Source organism: Hemiscyllium ocellatum, chromosome 14 (genome assembly GCF_020745735.1).
Source record: "Hemiscyllium ocellatum isolate sHemOce1 chromosome 14, sHemOce1.pat.X.cur, whole genome shotgun sequence".
NCBI classification, from domain to species: domain Eukaryota; kingdom Metazoa; phylum Chordata; class Chondrichthyes; order Orectolobiformes; family Hemiscylliidae; genus Hemiscyllium; species Hemiscyllium ocellatum.
Genome location: NC_083414.1, coordinates 54,240,125 through 54,260,534, shown reverse-complemented (window position 1 = coordinate 54,260,534; position 20,410 = coordinate 54,240,125). Strand labels below are relative to the sequence as shown.

Sequence of the window (20,410 nt, the reverse complement as noted above, 5' to 3'; positions counted from 1 at the left end):
TTTGACAGCATATATTTGTTACTAATCACAGCTTCATGATGAAAGTTTTGTGTATGTGTACGTTCTTCCAAACACTTCAAAGCAACAAGAAAATAATTCAGTTTGTTCCAATTTAGCTGTGCTTTCCAGGTTATCTCTCACTGTTCAATGATTGCCTCAAATCCCAATATCAAGTTTCAATTTTATCGCTGTCATAATTAATCAAATAATATTTATCAGAACAACTTTGTGGAAGACATTGATTCATTTAAAAAAAAATTGGCCTGGCAAATGCTGCAATTGTAATGGTGAATTACTGATGCACATCATGATAAGTGAGCAACTTAGCACCAAATGAGTTTCCATTCTCTACAAATTGCTAGACAAGTTATGACACACTACCATTAACCTCACAAAAAGAATCAAAACAATTCGCGTCTTGCTATAAGCTTTTTTGTTGTGTGCAATGGAATTGCTGGATTTGTGTCAAATAACAAAATGTAATCTTTTCAGAGTCATTTAGGTCTGTTAAGTTTTGTCATAATTAAATGATTTATGGCTCTGTTTTAATGCAACAAATAATTTTCTGTTTGAAGGAAAGATATTACTCAGAATATTATTCATTAGGACAAATGAACTAATCAAGCTGAACTTAGATTCTGGAACAATAAATTTTTCTGGTGCAATCCATATTGGTTAGTCATGAAAATATTACTGGGATTAAGGTCAAGGAGATGGCTTCTTTCTTTGTGTAAAGTATATACAACTGAACCCGTCCTTAAAGAAGCATATTTGGTTTTTTTTCGACAGTCCCTGAGCAGCCTGCCTTTCTGCAAATTGCAAACTTTGCGAAAAACTCTGTGACTCTGATGTGGGGACCTCCAGCAAAACCTAACGGCATTCTTACTGGTTATTTGCTTAAGTACCAGTTGAGTAAGTAGAAATAGCAGTTTAATGAACTTGCTTGCTAATCAAATTCATGTGCTTTCTTTTACTTTTATAATTCACTATTCTAAACTGGTTTTACTGTAAATATGTTGGTTAGAATTAAACATCAGACGATAAAAGGAATAAATCAAATTTATGTTTTCATAAAGTCAGAAAATCCCAAAATGTATTATGGCTTATGGAATACTTTTTAAATATATTCAGTATTTTAATATCAGAAATCCAGCAGCCCATTTGCACACAACCAGGACCCTCAAATAACAATGAAATGTCGATAATCATAAGCTCCATTGTCAGAAGTCAGACAAAGTCAATAAAGTGTGGCTCTGGAAAAGGCACAGCAGGTCAGGCAGCATCTAAGTGGCAAGAGAGTCAATGTTTCGGGCATAACCCTTCATCTGGACTGCAGTCCTCACTATCTCCTGGACATTACACCATGTCAGGTTATAGTCCAATAGGTTTATTTGGAATCACAAGCTTTCGGAGCATTGCCCCTTTGTCAGGTAAGCTCTGAAAGCTTGTGATTTCAAATAAACCTGTTGGACTATAACCTGGCATTGTCTGACTCATGACCTTGTCCACCCCAGTCCAACACAGACACCTCCACATCATGAGCTTCATTGAAAGCAATACTGGATTCATTTGAAGCATGATAAAACACAGAATGGTTCACATTCACAATTAGTACTATGACCGTGTTTGCATGATTGTAATGCGCAGTCAATGTGAAACAAGTTGCTGGATGACTCTACGCCTGAGCAGAGGGTGATATTCATATGAAACTGATAGACCTAACATGCATCGCTAAAATGAGAACTGCATTTTGGCCAGAACAGCCTCTGGAAATTTTCTGTGGAAAGCTACAAGAAAAGCACAACATAACAGAAATCACACTCCAAGGTTGGCTGATGCAGTATTTAGAGGCAACCAAACAGAGAATGGATGCAGTACAGAGGTTCTCTACCTAGAGCAGATAAGAAGACCTTTCGGAGAAACACTGTAAAGACATTGCATGTGGATAGCTATTGGGGTCAGTACCTTTGGTACAGCTCTGAGAAACTAACTTCAAATAATGTTAACCTTGCTTTGTGCATCTCCTGTACAGTTGTAAGCTCGTTTGCTTTGCTTTGTTGAAGCACCCTACGCTCTGTATGTCCTTGTTTGTTATGATCTGCCTGTGCTGCTTGCAAAACAAAGTCTTTCACTGTACTAAGGTACATGTGACTCCAATAAATCAATCAAAGTCTACCTAGTACTTCAGAATGCTCAGTCTACAGGCTCACATTATTTTCAGTGGATAGCTGTTGGTCCAGGATTGATCTCAGAATTACATCACCGTTCTTTTCCTCCATCTGTACAATGCTTTGTTCTTGTCTCATCCCTCATTAAGGAACCATTACAGAATAGACAGGATAAGCCAAAAGCTCCAAAACAGGTGGCAGAAACTTTGGCCTGGATCTACCATTGAATTGAATTCACCACCAAGTTGCCATTTCATGCCTGCATTTCTTGAGCCCTTGATGTTGCTCCACCCTTTCCTGAAGAAGCTGAGATCAGCTCAAAACTAAGGAGCGTACAATCCCAAAAAAACCTCCATTGGACAGAAGTAATGTTTGGGGAAGGGAAGAGGGGAGACAAGCCATGCACACCTGCTTACAGGTGCTTAAAGCTGCTCAAAGTATGTTAAAATGTCCAGTCTGAATGTTACTAAATGGGCAAAAATTGAAGTGTTAGTGAATGGGTGAGTAGATGAATGGTGGAAAAGATAATAGGATGGGTAGGTGGGGAAATCAGTGGATGGGCTGATATTGAGTCAGATAAATAGGGTAGGATGGCAAGAGGGTGAGAATGGTAGGTGGACAAGTAGAAAGATGAGTTAGAGGGTAGTCAGGTCAGGTAGGGAGAAATTGTTTGGTTGGGTCAGGACATAGTCAGGTTATGGGAGCTGCTAGCTGGGTTCACAACATAGGATCAGATGTGGTAGTTAAATTGGGGGATGAGGTGGGCAAAGAGGTGGGACATGAGTCAGAGTGTCAAATGGAGAGTCAGTGTGTAGTGGGAGTGCGAGTGTGAGTGACTGGGGTGGTTACAGAATTACACAGCAGTTAAAATAGGATTTTTTTTTGTGTGTCATTTCCTGACCAACTATCCAGGATTGTACATCAAATCTGTCCAACATTTCCAACTGCAACGCAGATTTGAGATTTATTTTTTAAGTGAATGCTGAAAATAGGGGAATTGCCAATCAGAGGTTTAACCTTCTCGGGCAGTTCCCATCGAGGCCACGATTGTGGGACTTCAGCATGGTCTCAGCACTTAACTTTGGAAGAATGCCTGCTCTTTGATGATCTGGAGATCTTAAGTTCTGGACCATTAACTAATTATTTCTCTTTGATATCTGCCAAGGAGCTAGATCAGATAAGCAAGACTGGGAATGGTGAGCATCGTAAGAACTGTAAATCAAAAACAAAAATAGAAATTGCTGGAAAAGCTCAGCAGGTTTCGTGAAATCAGAGTTGCCATCCTATCAGATTGAGTGACCCTTCCTCAGGAGTGATGAGATATGTCTCGAGAAAATTCTATTTAAAATTAGCAAGTTGATGCAGTGAATTAAATAAAGACTTCTTAAGGCACTCTAATAAGGCACAAGAATAAAGCAATGTACAGATGGAGGAGTAGAATGATGACATAATTCTGAGATCAGTTCTGACCAATAGTTAACCACTAAAAATAATGTGAGCCCGTAGACTGAACATTCCAAAGTGGACTGTGATTGATTTATTGTAGTCACGCACCTCAGTACAGTGAAAAACTTTGTTTTGCAAGCAGTGCAGGCAGATCATAACAAAAAAGGATATACAGATCGTAGCATGCTAAGACAGAGGGAAGCAAACAAGGCGATGGCTGTACAAAGCAGGATCACCATTATTTGAAGTTAAAAAGATTAAGCAGTCTAATAATTGCAGGAAAGATGCTGTTTTTGAATCTGTTGGTGCGTGTGTTGAAACTTCTATACTTTCTGCCCGACAGAAGAGTTTGGAAGAGAGCATTACCGGGATACATGGAGTCTTTGATGATGTTGACAGCCTTTCCACAGCAACAAGATGTGTAAATGGAATCTGTGGATGGGAGGTTGGCTTCCGGGATGCTCTGTGCTGTGTGCACAATTTTCTGTAGTTTCTTACAGTCCTGGGCAGAGCAGTTGCTGTAGCAGGCCATTATGCAACCAGATGGAAAGCATTCTATGGTGCATCTGCAGAAGTTGGTGAAAGTTCTTTGGCCATGCCGAATTTCCTAAACCACCTGAGGAAGAAGAGGTGTTGTTGTGTCTCCTTGACTGTCCCAGCTACTTGGGAGGTCCAGGACAGATTGTCAGTTATCGTCACTCTTAGGAACTTGATGCTCTCCACTTCAGCTCCATTGATGTAGATAGAGTTTCTATCCTTTCTTCCTGCAGTCAATGATCAGTTCTTTTGTTTTCCAACATTGAGAGAGAGATTGTTATCATTGCACCACGTCACCAAGCCCTCTATCTCCTTCATGTATTCTCAGTTATCATTGTTTGATATCCATCCTACCACGGTGGAGTCACTAGCAAACTTGCAATCGTATTTGTTTGGAATTTGGCTATGACAGTTATGGGTGTACAGGGAGCACATCCTTCCAGCGGCCAGTGTTGAGGATTGTTGTGGAGGAGGTCGTGTTGTCCATATTCACTGATTGCGGGCCAGGAAACTGTGGATCCAGTTACAGGAGGAAGAGCCGAAACCTAGGTCTCAAAGTTTTGCGATTAGTCTGAAAGAGAGGAGAGCAAACAAATGTGGTGATTAATGGTAATAACAAGAACTTCATGTGAAATTCTGCTGGCAGTTTGGATATCGAGCAGTTTTTTTCTGCTATGTTGCCTTTTTTGCTTCCGTCTGTGGTGCCAGTAACATGCTTTTCAGGCTACTGTACTCCCATGCATGTATAAGATATGGAGGAGACAAGTTTATAAGTGGCCTGCATATCATACTGTCACATTTCCTCTGCAGGCTGATGTGCACATATCCTGAAAAGTGAAACAGTGACCCTGACTTGTGCTTAGTGCTATTCACCTCTTCCCCATCACCATCCTGTGCTCCCATCCTCATGTTTGCCAGCCAATTTGGTTCAAAGTCTCGCAATCCTTCAAGTTTAAAGTTGACAACTTTGTTTCAAATCCTTCAGGGCCTTACCATTCACTATTTTTGTAACTTACCCCAGACCAACACCTCCAAAATCCTGCACTCCTCTAATTGTATTGTCTTACACAAAATTAATTGCTACACCGTTGAATGTTAGATTTTCAACTGCTGAGGATCTAAATTCTGACATTCTGTTGGAACGTTTCAATCTTTCTACCTCGATTTTCTTGAAAGCACTCCTTTGAACTTAATTCTTTTAAAAAATGTTTTAGTCATTCCATCTTAAATGTCATTGTGTGGTTCAGGAACACTGCAGTTAAAGGTTCTCAGAACATTATAAAACTTTAAAATGCTATTTCAATGCAAGCTGTTACTAACACAATCAAAGTCTAATGATAAGGTGAGGACAGATTTCTTCAACCAGAGAATGGGATACCTGTGGATTTCCTTGCCACAGAATGCAGATCGTGGCAAAACATGGAGTATTTCGGAGAAATAGTCAGATATAATTCTTGAGGCTCAAGGGATGATAGGGGACATGGAGAGGTTATTGGGTTGGTTGATGAGCCATGACCACACTGAATGTAGAACAGGCTTACAGGGCCAAATGGCCTACTCCTGCTCAGTTATTCTATGAATAAATGTTTGTTTCTGTCCATGCAAATAAAATGATCATATATTCTAATGATTAAATTTGATATTTGTATTTGGTCTTGTGCAATTCTGACTCTCTCTTTGGACGATAATTCTGCCAGAGGGGAAACCTGTTTTCCAATTAGTAATTATGGACCTGTTTTATGGGTTTTAAGGTAAAATTTAACTTAATTCAGCTACTCCAGATTTAATGATGCTATAATGCCACCGTAGCATTTAATAATCTTGCAGTAAGTTGAAACTGAGCACATTTTCTTACAAACCATGCTGAGTTGTTATCAAGTTAATCTTATAATTTTCAAAGCTTAAATAACTGTCATGGTATAATCAATTATTTGTCTTCTTGACATAATGGTAATAATTATTTGGGAACATTGTACTGTATTCAACTATTTGCAAAATTCTTAATGCATGCAGTGAGTGGATTTGATGTTTGATCATCCAAGGATGTTTGTTTAAGCAGAATGGCTGCAGGGCTAAAACAAAATTGCAAGCGAGTAGTTTAATTCTCCAACTGTCACTTTAATACAAAACATTACATGCAAATAATGATTTTAAGAAGACAAAAACTTGGGCCAATTTGTAACAGCATACGAACAAGAAGCAGTATGTATTTACCAGTTTTAGTTTGTACAGTTTAGAAAATCCATTCAGGCTTTATGATCTATTTGTAACCAGTCATTGCCAGTAGATCATTAAATCACTTGCCGTGGAGGTCATAAACAGCTGAATACATGAGAAAATAAATGAAGGAGGTTAAGTTAGGTCAAAGAAAGGACGTATGTATGGTTCATATCTAATTATGATATTTTAAGTTGCCTTTTAACAGTCGTGCAGTTTCTAGGTACGATTAGGATTTAAGTTTACAAGATTTGTGACTGATGGGTTCTGTAAGTCCTTTGTTGATAATAATTGCAAGGAAGTCTGAGTAATGTTTCCAAATGTATGTAAATTACAGTGTCTCCATTTTTCAATTTTGCTGGGTTTTACAAAAAGAAAATGATCAAGCTTGCTGGCTGAATTTTAGATCAATGAGATATTTTAATTATACTTGACAGCCATGCTTTTTGTTTGCTTCAAATTGTTTGATCAGTGTTTACTTTGACTAATGTTCACTCATCTGTTCTAATGACAGCATAGACTATCTTTAATAACTCTCATTATCTGTGCATGGAGTCATCTCTCAGCACTGTGAGAAGTTTCATTTACTTTGTTCACAGAGGTACTGAAACATCGTTTTATGTGGAGCAGATATTTTCACTTGTAAGCTTTCAGACTATTAAATTTGTTTTCATGTGATGTACCTTATTGGTATTACACCAGAGGCAAGATGAAAAGTGAAATTATTCAAATTAACAGGAGTCTTATCTAAATATAAATATCATGTTGCATGACCACATATGCTTTGTGACTGCATTGCTGTTTTCCTTTTTGTGTTTGTTTGAATATTTGTAAAACAATGATATTGACATGTCATTGTCCTTTCTATAATCCAAGGCTACTCACGATGGAAAAGTAATATCAATTGTTTGTAAAGGGTCATTTCCAATAGTAGAACATTAAAGCTACTTAGACTCAGAACTGTAATGCATTAATGGTTATATTGCTATCACATTTCCAAAGTAGCTGAATGTCTGCAAAGTGCTTTTCAGTTTACATTTGTATCAAGCATACCCTCATGGCACTTAGTTGCATATATCTTTGCATTCAGAATCTTGTATTACTTTTTGTGTTCTCTTTGATACAAGACCCTCTCTTACCCCTAAAAAATGCTGTTGTATTAACTGAATACAGGAGTATCCTTTACATAAGCCAAGTATAATTAGCTCCTTTGATTCAGAATGGCACGGATATTTCCTTGATGCACCATATATTGGCCTCTAGGTACGCTTACAAAGGTTCAGTGCATTCTTCACTTTTTGATAGAGTTTGTGTTTCAGTTAATGTGGACATTTTCCTGGAAGTGCATCAAAAAAAAAATCAGTATCAGAAGATTTGGTGGTCATTCAGATTTCATCAGGACAGTCTTTTTTATTGAGCAGGTTTCCTATACTTTAAGTGTAAAAGTGATCACTTTGAAATCTGTCAGTAACTGTTTAGAAAATTGTGTTCTGTACATTCATAACTCTGGTCTTCTCTGTATATACAGAGGGAAAGAAATCTTTGATTGACTTCTCCCAGTGCTACAGGAGCAACTAATTTGTTTCATGCTTCTATAGCCGGCCTCTTCCAGTGAATTGAGTTTAGAATTTTGGCTACAAGAGTTGCAGTAATTGCAATGGACACAAATGTTACTGACAGTTTCCGAATGCACAATATGATGTGAAAGGTAATGGAGGAGATTTCTTAAAGGTCTGCTCTCTCAGGTGGATCCAGCATATTTTGAAGACGTTTGCACCTCTTCTTGCTCAATATTTACTCCTCAATCAATGCCAATAAAAAATAAAATAGTCAATATCACTGTCATGAAATACTGATGCTTATGCCAAATATTGATTTTGGTATCATGAGTCTGAAACTTGAATTGAATTTTTTAAAAAACACATTCTTTGAAAGAGACTGAAGTGATTTCAACTTATGTCAAGATGATCAAAATTAATTTACATTATTGGATATATATTCCATATTCCAATCCCATTGAGAGACCATCAGACCATATGTCTAGGAGCAGAGGTAAGTTATTCAGCTATTGAGTCTGCTCTGCCATTTAATGGCAATGAACTGCCTTCCTCAACTGCTGCAGACCATGTGCAGTAAGTAGACCCATAATGCCATGAGAGACAAAGTTCCAGGAATTTGACCCAGTAACACCGAAGTAACAGTGATATATTTCCAAGTCAGGGTAGTGAGTGGTTTGAAAGGGAGCTTGCAGGTGGTGTTCCCATGAATCTGCTGCCCTTGACCTTCGAGGTGAAAATGGTCATTGGTTTGGAAGCTGCTGTTTAAGATCTTTCATGAATTTCTTGTGGAAAATTTACACTGCTGCTACTTAGTGTTGATAGTGGAGGGTGTGGATGCTTGTGGATGTGGTGCCAATCATGTTGGCTGGTTTAACCGATAGTGTCAAGCTTCTTGAGTGTTGATGGAGCTGCACCCATCCAGACAAGTGGTCAATATTCTATCACATTCTTGACTGAACCTTGCAGTTTGTGGATAGGCTTTGGGGAGTCAGGAGATGGCTTATTTGCCACAGTATTCCGAGCCTCTGACCTGTTCTTGTAGCCACAGTATTTATATGGTGAGTCCAGTTGAGTTTCTGTTCAATGGTAACCCCCAGGATGTTGATAATGACAAATTATGTGATGGTAACAGCATTGAATGTCAAGGGACTGTGGTTGGATTATCTGTTATTGGAGATAGTCATTTCCTGGCACTTGTGTGGCAAGACTGCAACTTGTCAGCTAAAGCCTGGGTGTTGTCCAGGTTTTGCTGCGTTTGAGCACAGACTGCTTCAGTATCTGAGGAATCATGAATAATGCTAAACATTGTGCAATCATTGCCAATGTTCTCCTTCTGACCCTAAGATGGAGTGAAGGTCATTGATGAAGGTGGTTGGGCCTAGGACACTAACTTGAGGAATCCCTGCAGAGATTTCCTGGAGCTGAGATGATGACCTCCAACAAGTATCACCATCTTCCTGTGTGCCAGGTATGACTCAAACTAGTTGAGAGTTTGCCCCTTAATCCCATGGACTCCAGTTTTGCAAGGAGTCCTTGATGTCGCACTTGGTCAAATGCCGTCACTTCCATCTTTCTGCAGTCCTTCTCTATTTAAAGAACTTCAACTTCTTCATTCTTCCTGCCAAAACATATAACCTCACATTTTCCCACATATTTCACCTGCCAAGACTTCTGTAATGTGTCTGTATCCCTCTGCAGACAATTTTTGTCCTTCTCAAACTTGGCTGCATTACATTGAATTCCTTCATCCAAGTCATTGATATATATTGTAAATAATTGTGACTCCAACACCAAACTGTGTCACATTACATATTGCTACATATTGCCTTCCTGAAAGTGGTACCTTCATTCCAACTGTCTGTCTTCTATTAGTTAGCTGATCCTCTCTCTATGCTAACATAATACCTCTAACATCATGGGCTTTTACCTGATTAGGTAGTGATATCATAATTTGGATATCTGGAAATCCAAATATTTATCGGTCTTTATCTGCTCTGCTTGTTATCTCCTCAAAGAACTGTAATAACTTCGGACATGATTTCCCCTTCATGAAGCCATGGTGAATGTGCTTGATCACATTAAGTATTTCTAAATGCTCTGCTGTTACATCCTTTACAACTTATGCTAATATTTTTCTGTAAACAGATATTAAGCTAGGAGTTGTTGATCTGGGAAGCAGTTACTGGGTTTTTTGCCTCCTTCCCTACTTGAATAAAGGTGTCATATTGACAGTTTTCCAAACCTCCAGCACTTTTCCCGATGCTAAGGATTCTTGAACAATTACGAGTGCATCCATTATCTCTGTAGCTCCTTCTTTGAATATCCGACGATGCATCTCATCAGGTCCAGGGGTTGTATTGGTCATTAGTTCTCCCAGTACATTTTCTTGATTGATAGTGTGTTTGTTTCCTTTTCACTTTTTGCCCCTTAATGACTTATTGATTGCATGCCAAAAAATTTGCTTTCTCCCATGAAGACTGATGCAAAGCATTTAGTGAGCTCTCTGCCCCTTCACATCCATTTGTGTAGGTTCGATATGTTAGCAAGGTTACAGGGTTAAGGTAGGGAATGATTCTGGGTGGGATGCTCTGCAGAAGGTCAGTGTGGACCTGTTAGGCCAAATGGCCTGTTTCCATACTGTCGGGATTCTATTTTATTCTACTCTGTTTTCCCAGCTTCATCTTTGAGAGGGCTATGTTCACTTTCATTTTATATGTATAAAGAAGCTCTTAGCGACATAGAGACATACAGCACAGAAATAGACCCTTCGGTGCAACTTCTTCATGCCAGCCAGTTGTCCCAACCCAATCTAGTCCTATCTGCCGGGACCCAGCCCATATCCCTCCAAACCCTTCCTATTCATATACCCAGATGCCTATTAAATATTGCAATTGCACTAGTCTCCACTACTTCCTCTGGCAGCTCATTCCATAAATGCACCACCCTCTGCGTGAAAAGATTGCCCCTTACGTCTCTTTTATATCTTTCCACTCTAACCCTAAACCTTTGTTGATTTATCCTATCCATGCCCCTCACGATTTTATAATCTTCTGTAAGGTCAACCCTCAGCCTCCGACGCTCCAGGGAAAGTAGCCCCAGACTATTCAACCTCTCCCTTTTGTTCAAATCCTCCAAGCCTGGCAACATCCTTGTAAATCTTTCCTGAACCCTTTCCAGTTTCACAATATCTTTCCGATAGGAAGCAGGCCAGAATTGCATGCAATATTCCAACAGTGGCCTAACCAATGTCCTGTACAGCCACAACATGATCTCCCAATGCTCTGACCAATAAAGGAAAGCATACCAAACATAATACCTCTAACATCATGGGCTTTTACCTGATTAGGTAGTGATATAATAATCAACACCTTCTGGACATCCAAATATTTATCGGTCTTTATCTGCTCTGCTTGTTACCTCCTCAAAGAACTCTAATAACTTCGGACATGATTTCCCCTTCATGAAGCCATGGTGAATGTGCTTGATCACATTAAGTATTTCTAAATGCTCTGCTGTTACATCCTTTACAACTTACGCTAACATTTTTCTGCAAACAGACATTAAGCTAGGAGATGTTGATCTGGGAAGCAGTTACTGGGTTTTTTGCCTCCTTCCCTACTTGAATAAAGGTGTCATATTGACAGTTTTCCAAACCTCCAGCACTTTTCCTGATGCTAAGGATTCTTGAACAATTACGAGTGCATCCATGATATCTGTAGCTCCTTCTTTGAATATCCGAGGATGCATCCCATCAGGTCCAAGGGTTGTGTTGGTCATTAGTTCTCCCAGTACATCTGCTTGATTGATAGAAGCTCCTTCACTATCCTATCCACCTGTGACTCCACTTTCAAGGAGCTATGACCCTGCACTCCAAGGTCTCTTTGTTCAGCAACACTCTCCAGGACCTTACCATTAAGTGTATAATTCCTGCTAAGTTTTGCTTTCCAAAAAATGCAGCACCTCTCATTTATATGAATTAAAATCCACCTGCCACTTCTCAGCCCATTGGCCCATCTGATCAAGATCCCGTCATAATCTGAGGTAACTTTTTTCGCTGTCCACTACATCTCCAATTTTGGTGTCATCTACAAACTTACTAACTATACCTCTTATGCTCACATCCAAATCATTTATGATGAAAAGTAGTGGACCCAGCACTGATCCTTGTGGCACTCTACTGGTCACAACTACTACTCCAGTCTGAAAACAATCTTCCATCACCAACCTCTGTCTTCTAACTTTGAGCCAGTTTTGTATCCAAATGGCTCGTTCTCCTTGTATTATGTGAGATCTAACCTTGCTAACCAGTCTCCCATGAGGGACCTTGTCAAACGCCTAACTGAAGTCCATATAGATCACGTCCACCGCTCTGCCCTCATCAATCCTCTTTGTTACTTCTTCAAAATCACAATCACGTTAGTGAGACATGATTTCCCATGCACAAAACCATGTTGACTATCCCTAATTAGTCCTCAAACACATGTACCTCCTGTCCCTCAGGATTCCCTCCAACAACTTGCCCACCACCGACATCAGGCTCACTGGTCTATAGTTCCCTGACTTGTCCTTATCACCTTTCTTAAACAGTGGCACCACATTAGTGAACCTCCAGTCTTCCAGTACCTCACTTGTAACTATCAATGACACAAATACCTCAGCAAGAGGCCCAGCAATCACTTCCCGAATTTCCCTCAGAGTTCTCGGGCACACCTGATCAGGTCCTGGGGGTTTATCCACTTTTATGCATTTCAAGATATCCAGCACCTCCTGCTCAAAAATATGGACAGTTTTGAAGATGTCACCATTTATTTCCCTACATTCTATATTATCCATATCCATTTCCACAGTAAATACTGATGCAAAATACTTGTTTAATATCTCTCCCATATTCTGCAGCTCCACACAAAGGCTGCCTTGCTGATTTTTTGAGGGGCCCTATTCTCTTTTGAGTTACTCTTTTGTCCTTAATGTATTTGTAAAAACCCTTTGGATTCTCCCTAACCCTTTTTGCCAACGTTATCTCATGTCCCCTTTTTTCCCTCCTGATTTCCCTCTTAAGTATACTCCTCCTGCCTTTATACTCTTCTAAGAATTCATTTGATCAATTTTGTCTGTACCTGACATATGCTTCTTTCTTTTTCTTAACCTCAATTTCTTCAGTCATCCAGCATTCTCTACACCGACCAGCCTTTCCTTTCACCCTGACAGGAATATACTGTCTCTGGACTCTCGTTATCTCATTTCTGAAGGCTTCCCATTTTACAGCCATCCCTTTACCTGCAAACATCTGCCCCCAATCAGCTTTTGAAAGTTCTTCTCTAATGCCATCAAAATTAGCCTTCCTCCAATTTAGAACTTCAACGTTTAGATTTGGTCTATCTTTTTCCATGTTTATTTTATAGCTAATCGAATTATGGTCGTTGACCCCAAAGTGCTCCCCCATTGACACCTCAGTCACCTGCCCTGCCTTATTTCCCAAGAGTAGGTCAAGTTTTGCACCTTCTCTGTTGGTACATCCACATGCTGAATCAGAAGATTTTCTGGTACACACTTAACAAATTCCTCTCCATCTAAACCTTTAACACTATGGGAGTCCCAGTCTATGTTTAGAAAGTTAAAATCCCCTACCATAACCACCCTATTATTCTTAAAGATAACTGAGATCTCCTGACAAATTTGTTTCTCAATTTCCCTCTGACTATTAGGGGGTCTATAATACAATCCCAATAAGGTGATCATCCCTTTCTGATTTCTCAGTTCAACCAAATAACCTCCCTGGAGGTATTTCCGGGAATATCCTCCCTCAGTACAGCTGAAATGCTATCCATTATCAAAAATGCCACTCCCCCTCCTCTCTTGCCTCCCTTTCTATCCTTGTTGTAGTATTCGTAACCTGGAACATTAAGCTGCCAGTCCTGTCCATCTCTGAGCCATTTTTCTGTAATTGCTTTCATATCCTAGTTCCATGCCCTGAGTTCATCTGCTTTCCCTGTTAGTTTGCTGTCTGTCTTGATATTGCTTGTAAATTTCCCTTCATATCCATTTTCTCCCTCTTTATTATATTTTGGTTACTTTTTATTGGCTCATTAAAAAATTTACCAATCCTGCACTGTACCACTAATCTCTGCTGAATATGTTTTCTTTTCAATTTGATGCTAACCTTAGCATCGCTAGTTAACCATGATTTGCTTATCCCCTAGAATCCTTTTTTGACTGGGAAAAAAATCTTTACTGTAAATCATGAACCATTTTCTCAAATCTGCCAGTGTTCCTCAACCATCTCTGCTGCTAATTTCCTTTCCCAGTCCACTGCAGCCACCTCTGCCCTTATTCTTTAACCTCAGCCTCAATTAACGTTGGTTAAATTTAGCACATTCGCTTCTGACCCAGGTTCTCCCCCCTCAAACTGAATGCTGGATTTTGCCATGTTATTGTCATTGTTTCAGGTGGATTTTGAACTCTGGGATCATTTATTAAATCAGCCTCATGACACATCACTAAATGAAAAATAGTCTGCTGGTTCACATCTGTAACAGATTATTCACGAAAACTGTCCAGAATGCATTTTTTGAATACTTTCTCGCTGCCATCCCTTCCAGTTGGACTTTCTCAATCTACATGAAAATCAAGTCACTCATGATTTAATGTATTGTCTTTTTACATGCTCTTATTAATTATTGCTGAATTATTTTCCCATACAGCTGCTGGCCGATACATTACCCCTTCTCTTGCCATATTCATGCCTCTGCTTGTATTTATTCTACATCTTTCAATCCAAGATCATTTATTGCACTTGAACTCATTCTCTTCTGTACGGACAAAGTAACCTTACCACCCTTTCCTTCTTGACAGTCCTTTTGAAAACTCCTATCACCCTGAAACTCTTAATTTCTGGTGTTGATCTCCGTGTAACCATGTCACAGTACAATTGCTGATCATACCCATTAAATTGCATTTCTGCCATTACTTAATCACTTTAGTTCCAACTGCAACATGCATTGACGTGTGATTAATCTTGCGTTTTTTAATATTTTTTCACTCTCCCCATACTATGTCCTTTCCTATCCCATTCTGGATATTGCTATTGAAATAGTAGTTCTGAAATGCTGCCTTACTCTCTCACTTTGTAAGCCTACGATAAGGTTTGGGTTTCCTCTTTCTTAAGCCCCACCCCAACAGTTTATTACCCCCTCTGCAGGACACTGGCCCCAGCATGGCTCAAGGGAAGCCTACCCCACCAGAATATCTCCTTTCTAACTTCATACCAGTGTTAGTGCCCCATGTACTGAAACCTATTTCAGCTCCACCAATCTTTGAACCATGCACTTAACTCTTTGACTTTATTTATCTTATGTCAGTTTGCCCATTATTTAGTTAGTCATCCCAAGATGATAATCTTTAAGATTCTGCTAAGTTGTAGTGGTTCTGTTCGCCGAGCTGGAAGTTTTTGTTGCAAACATTTCGTCCCCTGGCTAGGAGACATCATCAGTGCTCTGGAGCCTCCTGCGAAGCGCTTCTTTGATGTTTCTTCCGGTATTTATAGTGGTCTGTCCTTGCCGCTTCCGGGTGTCAGTTTCAGCTGTCCGCTGTAGTGGTTGGTATATTGGGTCCAGGTCGATGTGTTTGTTGATGGAGTTTGTGGATGAATGCCATGCCTCTATGAATTCCCTGGCTGTTCTCTGTCTGGCTTGCCCTATGGTAGTAGTGTTTTCCCAGTCGAATTCATGTTGCTTGTTGTCTGAGTGTGTGGCTACTAGGGATAGCTGGTCTTCGCACAAATCTTCGCACAAACTTTGAATTCTGCTGAGTAATTTAGCTCATTAACTGTTCAAATTCTTTCAGCCAGGATACATTCTTAATCCTACCAATGTGAACAATCATCCCACCACCTCCCACCCCAAAGAGCCCTCCACCTCCAGGTTCTTCACCAGCTCAGAGAAAATGTTCTTCACTGTGGCACTGGGCAGGGAACACAGCCTTTGAGAATCTTACTCACCACTACAGAGAACAGTATCTATTCTCGTAATTTTCCTGTCACCTACTGTACCTGCATTCCTATTTCCTCACTGCATCTTGTTGCCGTGGTCTATTTATTTACCGTCCTGCAGTCCCCACTCTTGTCTGCACTGCTTTCAAGAACCTTGAAGGGGATGGCCAAGGTGGACTCACCAAGGTCAATCACTTCCAATCCCAAGTAACCTGAAAGACCTGCTCTGTTGACAAGGTATCAGTGGATGGCACCTACAGCAGATTTAGATTTATTTAATACTGTTGCTTGTGCCTAGGTACAGTGAGAAGTATATAATGTTGCCACTTTCTTGTATTGCTGAATAAATTGCTGTATAAATTGTAAAATATTGAATAAGTTCATGTTACTAATGCTGAAGCAGGTCGTGCTGCACAGGTCCCGCACCTCCTCCCACGCTGACCAGGTCCTGGCTCCGAGTCACGGTACACTGGACGCAACAAGGTCGAAGATAGGTGATCTCCAGCCTCCTGCAGGAGGCCATAGGAGGAGGAGGTCCCAGGGAAGCCAAAATGAAACAAAAGCCTGGAGGGAACTGGAAAGCCAATGATGATGCTGTGGAAATGCAGCCGGGCCCGCTGCATGGAGCCCATGAGTGTCTGGCCCCCACACTCAGGAGCTGAGTACACCACCATTTACCACAATGCTCCTGCATTTACCACATTTCACCATAGCTGTTCAAATGAACTATGTTGGCAGTAGAGATTTTTGCAATAATCTGAAGAGTTATATAAATATATGATGTGTTGTGGCATAAGACAGCATCTCGTTCAGTAAAGAGCTGAGCTGGTTGCTAAATATTCCAACATACATGTGTTATATGGTATACAACATATGCAGATGACCCTATTCACCTCAGGGACGTGTCTTTTAGAGAATGTGGTGGGTCAGGTGTGACAGGGTATGTTTTGAAGATGGTGATGCTGCATCATAAGGTTAAGATGATCTATCGTGGGGGAAAAAATAATGAGCAATTCAAGGAGAATTAATCAGTTGGGAGGTTGGGGGTTGGGGGAGTGGTGCCCGGTGGGGAATTTTGGTGAAATGGGAAGATTGTTGGGCAAAACTGTAAGTGAACAATGGGCTTCTTTTTCAGAGATAATAGTTCAGTTTCCCATGAGAGGTGGAGTTAAAACAAACAAAGCTTGAGCTCCCAGTGCAATAAAAGAGGTGGAGAGCAATATATGCTGAAGGAAAAGTGTGTATGGTAGAATGAACAATGCACAGTATAGACATTTCAGAAGGAAGTTAAAAGAAATAAGACCAGCAGAGAAAAGGTTTCAGATAAGATTGGCAACTGGCATAAAAGGGAATCCCAAAGTAAAGGGTGTAAAGAAAGGATAGGTTGATTTGAGGTCAAAAAAGTATTCATGTGCGGAGATAGAGAACATGGCAGAGGTACTAAATAAGTAACTTGTATGTGTCTTTAGCAAGGAAGAAAAATATACCAACATTTTCATAAAGAGGAGGTACTTCAGACACTTGATAGGCTGAAAAGTGACAAAGAGGAACTTTTTCTGATATTTTTTCCACAGGATATGATATTGCTGTTTAGATCAGCCTGTATTGTTCCTTGTCACTGTCCTTGTAAAGATGGTGGTGGTGTGCTGCTTTCTTCAACTGCTGTCATTTATGTAGTTAGGTACAACAACATAACTGTTAGGGGGGGGGGGGCGGGCTCCACAATTTTGGTTCTGTTACTATTTTAAAAAGTTTCCAAGCCAGGATAGTATGTGTTTTAGAGGGAAAGTTTGGTGTTCTTGTTCTGACGAGGTTCACTAGACTTGAAACTTTAACTCTGCTTTCTCTCCACTGGTGTTGCCTGACCTGCTGAGTTTCTCTAGCCAAATCTGTTTTTGTTTCTGATCTTCGGCATCCGCAGTTCTTTGTTTTATTTTAAAGATAATTGATCAGATTGGATTATTACACAGAGATACATTATGCAATGGCAAGGCTTCATGACAAACTTTTGCCAAACCCTGTTTTGGCCTCTACTGGGGTATTGGATAAATACTGGGCACCACCATTGGAGAAATGCTTTAAAGCAAGGGCAGATGTGACTGAGTTGCTCACATGAAGAGCCAACATTGACATGTCTCAGTGAAGAGGGGTATATCAGCTCCCCTCATTTCAACCTCTTCAGAGAAAAAAATAATCCTTTTTAGCATGAGGCTATACCTCTATCCAGTTAAAATGCAGTTGTTTAACTTCAACTGTGTCAATGAAAAGCTGGTGAGAAGGTTCTATTCAGCTATTTTATTGTCTGTTAATTCCAAGGGAAAAGTAACAGATAAAATGTCAAGAGTACATATAGATAGCTCCAATGTTGAATAGAAACAGTATCCATTGCAAAAGGAAAGCATAGTTTAAAGGCCTCAGGGTATCTTTGGAATTGAAGATTTTAACCTGTGATCATGGTTGTTTGGTGGGGTTTGCGATGTGTTAGCAAGGAAGCCTTTGAGAGTTGCTGCACTGTAGCCAGGCTGAGGGATAGTGATGGTGGTATCTTGAATCATCAGCAGTGGTGAGGACCACAGTTTTCCTTTTGAGTTCTCCATGTCCTAGTGTTTCTTTTTAATCTGTCTTGTTATTGGGCACTTCTTCGTTCTTGAAAGATGGAGAAAGTACTTTCTCGAGCTAAATTCAGTTCAATAGTCACAAGACCATCTCCTCTCTCCAAAAATTAGTTGAACATTCCAGTTAAAGTGTGAATCAAAAGAAGATGAGAGCCTTTTCATTTTGGAGACTGGGTTGCACGAGTTCCTGTCACTTTTGATAAGGTTTTCAAACTGGATTTGTTCATTCCACATTGGTTTCGGAAAGCTTTGCAAGCTGGTGTAGTGAGGTGATTGCTGTGATTTTGACTGTTTTTAAAACTGTTTCCATCCATTACAGCCCCAGGAATTAAAATCAAACAATGATTTTGAAAATCAATGGTCCATAGCTTATCACTACCTTAACATGAACCAAATGACCTCTTCCTCTATTCCATGTTTTTGCAATTTCACTATTGTTGCAGCATTCCCAAATATACAACTTGCTGTAAGCTATATGTAAATTGGCCAGGATTGGCTGCAAAATGTGTTTGCAGCGACTGGTCATGAATGGCAATTTTACCTTGTGGCTGCTCACGGAAGTCTTTGTTTGATGAACACAGCTGTACTAATATGGGTTTCACCCAATATCAGAACAACTAAACACGAACAAAAAGAGCAAAGAGAAAATACTTGCTTTTGCACAGCACTTTCACAGCCTCGGGATGTCACAAAGTGCTTTGCAAACAGTTATGTCTGAAGTAATAGTCACTGCTATAATGTAAGAAGCACAGTAGCAAATGTACTCCCAGAAATGAATCACCAATTGTGATGTGATAATGACCAGATAATCTGTTTTGCTGACTTTACAGCATTCTTTCAAGACTGTCCTGAAATGTCAAACAAGATTTTACACTGATCAACAAACATCGATCACATTGAACTACCACTCCCTTTTATCACTCGCCCCCAGTATGGTTGTAGTTTGTACAAAATGCAATGCACCAACTCGCAAACACGTTGATAACACATAACAAACCTATGATCTTTATCACTGAGACGGTCAATGATAGCAGACCATGGGAACATTTGCTGCTCAAATTCCTCTCCAAGTCACACACCATTCTGACATGAAAGCACACTGTTGCTCCTTCATTCTTACTAGGTCAAAGCCTGCTACTCTGTCCCTAATAGTACTGTGGGAGCACCTTCACCGCAGTGATTCATGATGGCAACTCGCCACTTCATCAAGGGCATTTAGAGTTGGAACTTAAATGCTGGTCTTCCCAGCAAAACACTCAATGCTGAATGAACTAATAAAATAAATGGTTCCCTTGTCACTGTTCTTTACCTCATGCTACCAGATGATAAGACTTCAGGCACCAAAGATCAAACAGCTAATGATAGATGCATCAAGGTTGAACTTCCAACAATACCTGGTGCATGTTTGAAATTTAAGAGGATAACTGGGGAGGACATTTAAAAAACCAAAGCGAATAAATCAAAATTGAAGTTAGAAAATTCTGGAAGTGATGCAGCAAGTTAAACAGCATCTTTAGATAGAAAAAAATAGATGATAGTCTTTTAAGTGCACACCTAATGCATTTTAACTTGTCTTTGTACTTTAGGAATGTTCACCTACCTGTTACGTATTTCCAACAATGTCTGTTTTTATGTGTCCAGCATTTGCAGCATAAGCAATCTGTGTATGCTGGGCAACTGCTGCATTTCTGCTTTGTACTTAAAAGAATGATGGTTAAGCCTTTCAAAACAACTTCAAAGGAATGTTTAATTGTAAAAGAAGATGACCAAGATTGAGGTTAATTTGAAAAGCATTTGCCTTAACCTTGGCTAAGAATGTCTTTCATTTTTAGCAGTGCAAATATAGGTCAAAATAATGTGATGATTAACTCCTATTGAAGA

General features: G+C 39.8%; 1 protein-coding gene across 8 annotated transcripts in view; it reads left to right on the top strand.

The window, feature by feature from the left end:
• The window catches only part of chl1b (cell adhesion molecule L1-like b), an 892,764-nt gene that overhangs the window by 729,799 nt on the left and 142,555 nt on the right, over positions 1–20,410 (top strand). For all 8 annotated transcript variants that reach the window (XM_060835722.1, XM_060835723.1, XM_060835715.1 and 5 more), the window contains one exon: positions 790–912. In XM_060835722.1, coding sequence (XP_060691705.1) covers positions 790–912 — 123 coding nt within the window. The remainder of the gene's footprint in view (positions 1–789; positions 913–20,410) is intronic.